The sequence below is a fragment of the Arvicola amphibius genome, chromosome 2 (genome assembly GCF_903992535.2).
Source record: "Arvicola amphibius chromosome 2, mArvAmp1.2, whole genome shotgun sequence".
Lineage (NCBI taxonomy): Eukaryota > Metazoa > Chordata > Mammalia > Rodentia > Cricetidae > Arvicola > Arvicola amphibius.
In genome coordinates this window covers 60,317,117-60,328,275 of record NC_052048.2, presented here as the reverse complement: position 1 = coordinate 60,328,275, position 11,159 = coordinate 60,317,117, and the positions used below count along the sequence as shown (strand labels likewise).

Below are 11,159 nucleotides of genomic sequence, written 5' to 3'. Positions count from 1 at the left end.
TCAGTACCATCTTCAAGGCATTGGGCATGGTACAGCAGAACTCTCCTATCTGTACGTTTTACGTTTGGAGAATAAACCATGGCCTAGGCAGGCAGCACTAGCCATAGTTAAGAAAACAGGATAGTGCCAGATGTCCCTCTAAAGAGTAAACTCATTTTCATTTTGGTGAAATAAAATCATCATCAATAACAACATCTTGAATATACAAATCCACACTCCTGAAGTCACCTCCCCACCATAGTTGGAACCCTTTGTTTTTAGGCTTTCCAGACATAGTTTAGGTCACTGGAGGGTAACCCAGCATAAGCCCCACTCACACAACCATGTGCCGTGAGACTTGCCTGCTGTGCTCTTTCCTAATTCGTTTGTTGTTGTTGTTGTTATAATTAGTTATTTAATGTGTGTGGGTGTTCTGCTTGCATGTATGTATATGTACCATGTGCATGCTTGGTGCCCTCAGAGGCCAGAAGAGGGGGACAGATCCCTGGAACTGGAGCTACAGATGATCGTGACTGTGTGGATGCTGGGTCCTCTGAAAGAGCAGCCGGTGCGCTCCGCTGAGCTAACTCTTCTTATAAAATTTTGATAGATTGTCAAATTCCTTGCTCAATTTTTGTTTGTCTTTTTCTTTATTTGAATAGAAATTCCTTGCCAATTTTGTTTTCATAAATACACTTCATTGTTTTGGTTCTGGTACCAACATTCCAGCCTCCAAAGAGTCCTCACCGGGTAGCACTCGAGAGCTAACCATCAAGTTCTGCGCACGTCTTAGAAACGACCAGCATCGTCTGACCAGCCAAGTCCAACCACACGGAAAATAAAGTCCTGAGGCCTTGGCCTAGTGCTGGGCTGGGCTCCTGAGATGCCACACACCTTAAATGTCCCCTTTGGACTTAGCCATGTACTGGAAGATTCCAGTTCACTCTTCCCACAGTGGAATAACAATCCCTTGAGTAGAGCACATGGTCACAGGTGTCCTCATGTGTTCCTGCTCACCCCCGTCTTCTGTTTATTGGCTGAGGACCATAGCACTTTTCCTCAGATACCCTGTCCAGCTTTGGAGGTGATCCTGCCTTCCAGTCATCAGGAGCAGGAGAAAGAGAGTGGCGTTGACCGCCCTGCCACGCAGCTCGGTGCCTCAAGCCTTGGTCTCCGTCTCAGGCTTCTTCATTGACTTTACAAACTCCTTGACTTCTTCTTCCAGGACCTTGTTCCTCTTCTCGATGTCCTCCCGGGAGCGCTCCACATTTCGAAGGCTGATTTCCAGGGCCGCAAACTTCTTCCTCTCCCTCTCCAGCTCTTCGTTGAGCCTCACCACCTTAGCCCAGACATCGTAATTTTCCTTCTCCAGGCTGCAAGGAAGAAGACCAGAATATTAGCTCTAAACCCTTCCTTCCCAGCCCTTTCCCCACATTCACAGCCTCTTGTTCATTTGCCTCTCTGAGACACGAAATGCCAACCGGTGAATGCCACTCGACATGGCCGTGGATGTGTGTCCTTCTGCCCAACAGAAGACTTCACAGGAAACCCGAATTCCTTAGGCACTTCAGGGCCTTACTTTACACCCTGGTGACATCTCTCATGCTACTGTGTTTCATGTCACTTTATGGATTGTGCCCTATGTTTAAGCAGACAAAACATTTGGAAGAAGGGCCATGTGTAACAGAGCTGAGTTCCCACCTTGCAGCACTGTGTGTGACTAGTTCAGCCAAAGCTGTGGATGCTCAGTATTCTAAGCCACAACATCTCTGCTGCCTCTTCGCCATGCGCCAGTGGGCAGCCTGGGCAGAGCCCTTCCTAGCTAAGACCCCCGCTCTGTGATCAAGATTTGGGAAAGGAAAGGGAAATACATTTGGGGGAGCAGGGGTTCCACTGGAATTCTAAATCCTGCTCCAGGGGTGGGGGGATGAACTATAGGCTTCCTGAATTTCCATGTCATGCATTGCTACTGGCTAAGATTCTAACACAGCCCAGGTGCCCTGCCAAGCCGTGCAGAACTAAACCTTAAGAATGAGCGAAAATGGTTCATTATTTAAGCCTAAGGAGGAAATTTCTGGTCTGTGGGTGAACTTCAGACTGTGTGATTGGAAATTTGCTTCAGAGTTTCCTCCTCTGGGTGCTGCTTCCCTCATCCCAAGCTTATCCCATGAGTACCATTCCCCATCTTCCCTCAGCAGCTTTCCTGTGCTTACTAAGCTGCTAATTCTCCTGCCTCTGCCATGGCTGGGCTAACAGATATCTCAGAGACTTCTATATTCAGGAGGAGCAGATATCTCTATGGTCATCAGTCTCTTTCCTGCTCTTCAGTGGCATTAGAGCTAATGCACAATGAGAGCCTTTTCTGGGGCTGATTTGCTACCACATCAGGTATCAGAGAAGTCTACAAATGGTTGATTTTAAGTTATCAGACAAAAAACATATGTTTTGCTTGAGAGCCATCCCTCCGTATAGAGCAGTGGATAAAGACTCACAATAATCTTTCCTTCTGGCACCTAAATATTAATAAAAGAAGTATCCATAAATATGGAAGTCCATTATTGTCATTATGACAAGTATTTTTGTGGGTCAAGTAGGACTAAAGTTACCTCTCTGAGAAAAAAATTGCCAAGGGAGAAGAAAGGGGAAAGAGCTACAACAATGGCCAGCATGGCAAGATAACCCCAGGGGTGCAGTAGTGGCACACATGTTGGTGTAACCAGAAGCTAATCAGCCTTAAAGCTCATTCAATAGGAGGGAAACCATGCCGGGTACACAGACTCAGCCTACTACTCAAGATCAGCAAAGTTGCGGATCTTGGAGTAGAACCCATAGACATCACTTTACCAAACTAACATAATCCCTAACAGCCATATAACTTGCCCTTACATCCATGGGTAGGTGCAGTCTCTGCCACTCTTCAAGGAAACTTCTCTTTTGTGACAGACAAAGACCATTACAGAATCCACAGCCAATCAAAATGCAGAGTTGTGGATTATTCTCCCAATGGATACATCTACAAAACACTTCGTCACCTAAGGGTCAGGGAAAACTGGGAAGAGGGAGTGGACAGATTGCATGAGCCAAAAGAGCCAGAAGATCAGGAAGTTTGCTGAGAGGTTGTGTCTCCAACCACTCAGAAGCGAAATCCATAAAGCCTCACCAACATGACTGCCCAAACAAAGGCAAGCCAAAGTGAACGGGGAAAGACCCACAAGGCTTCAACCCTACACGAAGAACGACAGGCAGCTAAGGAATGCTGAGAGTGGAGGAATAGTCCTCCCCAGGGAAGAGCACAGCAATCGCTATCCAATACTAGACGGTCAGCCCCCAAAACATCCATTAATACAGAGCACTGTGAAAGTTCCCTCAACTCAGCTAAGCGTATTTACCCTTAGGCCTAATTGGGCTTCATAAGTTTCCAAGGATCTGTTAAGCCGGGCAGGACTTTCCCACCTAATCTCTCTCTGTTTGTCCTCTCCTTTGATAGGTTTGGTTGTTATAGATTGTTCTGTTCCCTGAAATACTTTATGGTGTAACATTTTAGAAGGTGGAGACAATATATACTTCCTCCTAAACACAGGAGCCAGGTGCGCTCCATGGCCCTCTGCACGGACTTACGTTTTGATCTGTTCCTCGTATGTGCGTTTCTGGGTTTCTATTTCCTTTTGTAGGTGCTGGACCATCCTCTGCAAAGAGTCAAGGTCGTCCTCTCCAGAGTTCTTGCTTCCAGACTCCATTTCAGAGTCTGCGCTGGCTGGACCATCTCTCTTGGGGTCACAGGCAGGGGGAGAGAGTGTACCTGCTGGGCTCCCTGGAGACCCTAATGGGGCCGGGACATTGTCGTAGGTAGAAGTCCGCTGGTCATTGGAAAGGTGGCGCAAATCTTGAGACAAAGTTCTCCTGTGCCCCTCCCCTTTCTTAGCCTCTGAAGATGGAGACCAGAACTCATTTTTAAAGATTTCCAGTTTGCTGCTAGTAGTTCCTTGGAATGCTGACGTTAGAAAACACTTCCGGTTGGGGAGCGTTTGAGTCCTTTTACGAGATTGCACCTTCCAGTCTCCTGAGTTTTCCTTGGGGCCTTTCCCACTGTCCTCCTGATACTGGTCACCTGGCTGTGGTCCTGTGGGGCTGGTGGCATCAGGACTACTTGCCTGGAAAAAAACAGCCATGGATATTAGTATAAGTATTTTTTTTCCTTTCTGTGTGCCCAAGATAAGGAGTTTATCCTGATTACACACCTGTGACACCCTTAGTGGGCCACCTCAGTGGTATGACAGATCAGGGACCATTCAAATTCTAGAGAGGGAGTGTGAACTAACATCATCTGCTCAATCGGTGTGAAAATCCTAAGCTAGGATCCTTTCATGAACTTAGGCAGTTTTGTCAGTAGTGACTCAAAGCCCACAGCCCTTAGTGAAGTTCAGTAAAGCCCACTGAGTGTATTTCCACGACCTCCAAGATGAAGAAGAAAGCAAAGCAAGCATGCTGCCACCCACTAAGTGAGAAGCCAAACAGCAAGCTGGCAATGTCTCTGTGACACATGTCACAGACCGTGAAGGGTGACACCCCTGTGCTACTGACTGAGAAGGAAAATATCAATGACCAAAAAGAAATGGCCAAAGGACTTGAAGAACAGTTTGTTCTGGAGAGGTTGCTCAGGGGTTAGGAGCACCTACTCTTGACTCTTGAAGAGGCCCAGCTTCAGTTCCCAGCACCCACACAGCATCTCACAACCACCTCTGACTCCAGTGCCCAGGGCCCCGATGCCCCTTTCTGGCCTCTGCAGGCTCCTGCATGCGTGTAGTGCACAGGTATTCAAGCAGGCTCATGTACATACATACAAAATAAATACATATTTAAAGAACAAAACCCCAAATAGTTCACAGAGGAAAAAAACTGACCCTGAGACTTTAAAAAGGTATTTAGCCTCTTTTTAAAATCAGTAGATCTCAGCCAGGTGACCAGTTAAAATGACCAAATTATCAGTTCTTTATGAGATGGAGTCACCCCCAAACCTGATGGCACAACTCCGTGAAACATGGGTCTTCTCATGCATTGCTGTGAAGGCATAAAATAGCACAGATGCCAATAACATGTATGAAAAGTACATATTTAAATCTATTTACATTCTTGCCCACTAATCCCATTTCTGAGAATTTATCCCATAATTTTATCTGCCTGAGCACATATCATAGTGTAGGCAGGGTGGTTTATGGAAGCTCTGTGTGGTGCCAAACTGACCTGTTCATCCCAGACCTGGGGAGGGGACCATAGCGCAGTAAATGAATGGAACACCATATAGTTGTTAAAACTGAGGTCGCATTGGTAGCTATGTATACAGATATATAGGAACAACTAAAGAGTGAGTGGCAAATGAACACATCCGGAAAGGGAGGGCAGGAAAAGGGAAGTGTGTCTGTCAACACTGGCAACATGCCAGAATCTAGACTCGCCATGGAGATGATCCCCTGAGCATGCCTGCGAGGAAGAGTCAGTTAATGGAGGTGGGAAGACCCACCCTACCTGGGGGCAGAGCCTTTGCATCCTGGACTGAAGGAAAAGGAGAATGGGAACTGGGCTCATCTCTCTGCTCCTGGACTGTGGATATACTGTGACCAGCTGCCCCAAGCCCTTGCTACTGTGGCTTCTCTTCTTTCGTGGACTGTAAGCGCCAACTACAAGCTTCAGGAACCTCTGCTTTCCTAAGCAGCTTTTGCCAGGTCTTTTCTTACAGCAATCATGTAAGAACCAACATGGTGCATGGCTTCTCAGCTGGTAACTTAATTAGGACTCTTTTTTTTTTAAAAAAAAAATGTAGTTGTATGTAAAATCAAACTGAAAAGAAAAGGGAAAAAAATGAGCCCCACATACAATGGGAAAGGCAGAGGCAATCTCCTGCTTTGGTTCGAGCACGTGGTCTTGCAGTGGGAATAGGACTTCAGACATGACATCCTGCTCTAGGGGATGCTAGTGTTGCCCCCTTGATCAACCTCTCTTGCCTCAGACCCCCACCACAATAAATAAGCATGGTAAATAAATAGCCTCCAGGGGTATGCACTCTGACATCACAGCCTCCAGGGGTATTGACTCTGACATCACAGCCTCCAGAGTGTACACTCTGACATCACAGCTTCCAGGGGTGTGGGCTCTGACATCACAGCCTCCAGGGGTATTGACTCTGACACCACAGCCTCCAGGGGTGTGCACTCTGACATCACAGCCTCCAGAGTGTGCACTCTGGAACTGACTCATTGACTTTCTCAGCACAGTGGTTTTCCTGGCATTACAGGCCCACTAGCAGGGGAGCAGAGCCATGGCTCTCAAGGACTGTGGGTGATTTATTAACAAAGTTGCCTGACTTTACACTGTAATTAGTATTAGAGAGTTAGTACGATAATGCAGCCATACAAAATCCATACACCAAAACCCACAAAAAAAAACAGAAAACAAAAAATCAAACCAAAACAAACCAACCAACCAAACCAAAAATAAATAAATAAATAAAATACTCCAATCACAGTAATTTTTTTCTCTCATCTTAACAACATCATAGGTAGCTTTCTTGTTTTTGTTTTTGTTTTTTGGTTTTTCGAGACAGGGTTTCTCTGCAGCTTTAGAGCCTGTCCTGGAGCTAGCTCTTGTAGACCAGGCTGGTCTCGAACTCACAGAGATCCACCTGCCTCTGCCCCCCGAATGCTGGGATTATAGACGTGTGCCACCAATGCCCGGCAATAGGTAGCTTTCTTGGTCAACTAGAAATTTAATTTTTTTAACTTGGCCACATATAAAAAAGCAAGCTGCTAGAAAAAGTCTATCTATCCTTTTACAAAACATCTGTCCCTATCAACTCATGAAAATATTTGACCTTGGTCAGATTTCATCCTCTAGTAGTCTATATTTTAGAGGCTCCAGTGTTTGGCAGCACTGAGAACGTGAACTCTGAGCCTTCTCTCCAAGCGAGGGTCTGATACTGCCTAGACAGCTTATCAGGGAATGGGGGTAACTGCACGAACACGTCCCCAGCTCTGAGGAAGGAGTCAGGCTCAGAATCATCAGGACAGCCGTCCCCTCCCCTCTGAACTTCTGCTTGGAATGCTTAGCAGCTCTTACACGTGCAATTCTGCATTCATTTTTTTCTGTTGAACTTCCCTGGGATTTTGCCTTGGAGACAAGGTCCCAAGACCCAGCCTATAGGCAATTCTCACACATGTCACTAGCCCCAAGTTTTCCCTATGTATTCTGATGGGTCTGTGCCAGCTCTACCCACAGCCCAGCGTCACCCATCACTGCCTCAGAATGACCAGACTAAAGGAAGAATCTGCTGAGGCAGCAAGCATCTTACTGTGCTATTGCAGCTGTCTGTCCTGGAGAGGGGCGGGTCTTCTGTGGCATCCCATCCCACAGAGCTCCGGGGCACTGGAGCCTTCTTGGCATCATTCTTCTGGACAGGGGGTGACAGTGGTGCATCCTTGGACTTGGGGAAGAGGACTTCATGGTCTCTGATCATCATGGTCATCACTCTTTGGATCTGAGGAGTCCCTGAAGGAAAGAAGAGATTTGGAGTGCTGGTCCATGGACCAGGAACCTGGAAGCACTCGAGGGTTGCCACCCTCTGAGAGGATGTTTCCACACTAGCCTGAAAACCACAGGCCTCATTTGTACTTCATGGAATGCTTCTTAATTATTTGGAGTAGAATATTTTGAATTATATCTACAATAAAGATATAAAAATGGGGCGGGGTGAACAAAGAGCTGTTGAGGACATTTCTCACCTATATTGCCCTGAATCAGGTTTTATCAGGCAGTAGGTAATAATAATAGTCAAGAAAAAAAAGGCATCTTTCTCTGCTGCTGTGGTCTTCAATGTGATGTCTGCCATCTTATTGCATCCCAAGCAAATGGGTGTCAGGAACACTTCCTCGCCACACATACGGCAGAGCAGACATGAGCCCCACCCCTCAGACCAGGGCTTTTGCTTATCAAGCCAAGACACAACCTTAGCAAGTTTTTCAGCCAAGCTTTACAGCAGCCTTCTTGTGAACCGGCTCATAAGACAAAACCCTGTTGACTCCTCTTGGCTAACGCTATTTTAAAGTCATACAAAAGACTGGGAAACACTAGTTAACTGGTCTGCCCTTGGACTACTATGCTCTGGGACCACTGAGAAGGAGGCTGCTAATACCACTCAGAAGAGACTGCAAGGGGCAAGCTCTGTGAGCTGCAAGCAGGACACAGACGCTAGGGAGAGTGTTCTCCTAGGCACCTCTCCATTGCAGGATCGGCCTATGTACCTCTCATGATCACAGCTGGGTCTTCGACCTTCGACCTGATGAGGTTCACTCCGATCACAGTGGCCAGGTTGTCCACACTCATCTTGTTGACAGCGCAGTTCAGCTGGATTTCGTGCAGGAATCTGTGGGCGACCAGGAAACCCCATTTCAGACGATGGGAAATGGCCAAGAGAGAGCAATCCCCTGACCCAAGGGCACACTGGTTGAATTCTAGCTCTTTCTTGTTTCCGGAATGGAGTGAATGGGCTCTGCCTGTAAGAGTTTAACTAGAATCTGGAACTTCACGGACCAAGGAGGGATGAGGAGCCAGGGGAAGGGTGAGCTGGAGGTGGAGAATCTCTCAGCAGGGATTGTTTGGGAATAAGCATGACTAGAAAGGCTCAGATGGGTGCCCAACAGCTTCAGTGTTTTGCCTTTACCATTTGCTTCTCAGTACCCTCCCCATCCATGTCTCCAGGGAGGAAAGATGTGTCAGTGAGGTCTTAGAGATGGCGGGACAATCCCCAGGGCCTCCTGACTGGCATCCTCTGATCAGAGAATTGAGGTCTATCACTCTCAGCAGATGCTCGGGGTCTAACAAGGAAGTTCCACTACACTTCCACCCATCAGAAGCCTGAAGTCCTCAGACTTGTTCGGAAAACAAAAATGACTGAGCACATCAGTAAAGGAATTTTGGGTACTTTTTTTTTAAAAAAAAAAAAATTCAAAGTAGGTAGATTGGAATAACATAAAACTCCAAATTTGAGAAATAAAAAAAATGATGTGTTCACATGATGAAAAATATTACATATGACATATTACAGGATAATTTATTTTTGGATAAAGGACATGCTTTTCAGTTGGGTGTAAAGCATCCCCCTGTAGTTACACTGATGTAAGGAATGATTCATCGGAAGAGAAAGTACTCAAGAGGAGATGTCACTGGATGAGGGTTGCATCTAGTTTTGGTTCTTACTTACAGTTCTTGTATCTTTGTGGTGTCCAGATTAAGTGAGAATCGTCTTTATAATTTGGAAATTACATCACAGTATTTTTGAAAAATAAAAGACAACATGGAGGTGTGTACGGGGTGAAGATTCTCAGCACAGCAGACCTGGGCTGGTCCACCTGCAAGGTGTTGCCCCAAGGACTCACACGGTAGGTCCTCAGAAAGGACTGCGGGCAAATACAAATGGTGGCCTAGAGTGAATGTCTCCAGAGTGCTAGTTTTGGGGACAACATGATTCCAGGTTCTCGTGCATGCTCTGGTACATATCTGAAGGAAGAAATATGCCCATTCTGTGTGCAGGTTCTTAAGGATCCCTGAGGAACGTGTGCAAAAACACCCTCTCAGTGCTGTGTGAGTGAAATTGACCTTCTACAATTCCAGACCAGAATCTGGGATCTTAGAAACGGCTTCCTCTTCTCCCCAGGGCTTCTTCCTGATGTGGCTGGAGGCTGGGGCTGCACACCAGGAGGCTCACCTGCAGATGTAGCTCAGGAGACTGTAGTTGTCCCGGGGCAGGATGGAAAGCTGCTTCACCAGCTCCTGCTGAGCCTGGGAAGAGAGTTGGACAGGAGTAAGCAAGCCTGCTGCCTGTCTGTCAGCAGCAAATGTAGGGAAAACTGTTCCCATAGGTCTAAGAGTTAAAATCCTTTGAGATCAAAGTTCTGAGAATTCATGAAGTGTGAACTGAAGCCCAGACTGGTCTTGAACTCCCCATGTAGCCAGTGATGACCTTGAGCTTCTGGTCCTCCTGCCTCTAGGAGAGCTGAGATTACATCACACTCAGTCTGCCATGCTGAGGATCAAACCCAGGGCCCTACATATGCTAGGCAATTGCTCTGCCACCTGAGCTACATTCCCAACTGCTGTATTTTTTTCTACCGTGTATTTAAAAAGTCTGTTTGAAATAATGTAGCCCACCCACCTCCGACTTTGAGCAGCTGTAAGAATGGATTACCTGATAATTCACACTCATGATGATTTGCTGAATGAATGAGGTAATGATCCGATAAACAAACCACAACCTAACATCTCAGAAAGACCTTAAAAGTGATGAGAAAGGGTTCTGCTGTGGTGGCTCTAAAGCCCTGTGGTCTTGCTGAGAACTTCTGGGACATAGGCCAGACCGCCGAGCAGGAAGGCACGCTCTGGGATGGGCGGTTCAAATTCTACAATAGCGGTAGATGTCAGATGCTGCCATTCATGGTCACATGCGCCAGGGAGAGGAAGGATGCTCCTGCAGCCGCAGCTGCCTGCAGAGCCTGTGATCACCCTCTGGTGACATGGGGGATGCCATCTAGTATGGTTCTTTCTAGGTGTTTTGCAAGCTTTATTGATTATTGTTAACAAAAATGATCTGAAATGTCCCTGCAAACTAAGAGTTTTCCCATCTCTCCCCTGCAACACCCACACCTCAGAGACTGTGAGGCATAATTTTTCTTCTTAGGAAACAGCTACGTGGTGGCTGTATCATTGCAGTTCTCTTCCCATCCTAGCTTTGAGATGGAAAACACTCCTCTGTACCAGGATCATCATATCTATGACTCCTCATAACCGTGGCTCCCCATAGCTATTGTTCTCTATACATAATCATGGATCCCTATAACTATGGATCCCCATACCTGTGGTTCCCCATAACTATGAATCCCCATAACCATGGATCCCCATAAACTGTAGCTTCCCATAACTGTGGATCCCCATAACTATAAATCCCCATAAGCACAGATCACCATAACCATAGATCCCCATAACTGTGGCTCCCCATACCCATGGTTCCCCATAACCATGGGTCCCATAACCATGAATCCCCATAACCATAGCTTCCCATAACCATGGATCCCAGTAACAATGGAGCCCCATCACTGTGGTTCCCCATCACCATGGATCCCCATAATCGTGGTTCC

The 11,159-nt window shown here is 46.7% G+C and overlaps 1 protein-coding gene across 2 annotated transcripts in view; it reads right to left on the bottom strand.

Annotated features, from left to right (window-relative positions):
• Positions 1-610: 610 nt before the first annotated feature.
• The window catches only part of Arhgap25 (Rho GTPase activating protein 25), a 77,162-nt gene continuing 66,613 nt past the window's right edge, over positions 611-11,159 (bottom strand). For both annotated transcript variants that reach the window (XM_038318969.1, XM_038318970.1), the window contains exons 7-11: positions 9,734-9,807; positions 8,271-8,392; positions 7,322-7,518; positions 3,598-4,130; positions 611-1,352 (exon numbers count right to left, since the gene is read on the bottom strand). In XM_038318969.1, the coding sequence (XP_038174897.1) occupies positions 1,139-1,352; positions 3,598-4,130; positions 7,322-7,518; positions 8,271-8,392; positions 9,734-9,807 (1,140 nt within the window). In that variant the 3' untranslated portion in view covers positions 611-1,138. The remainder of the gene's footprint in view (positions 1,353-3,597; positions 4,131-7,321; positions 7,519-8,270; positions 8,393-9,733; positions 9,808-11,159) is intronic.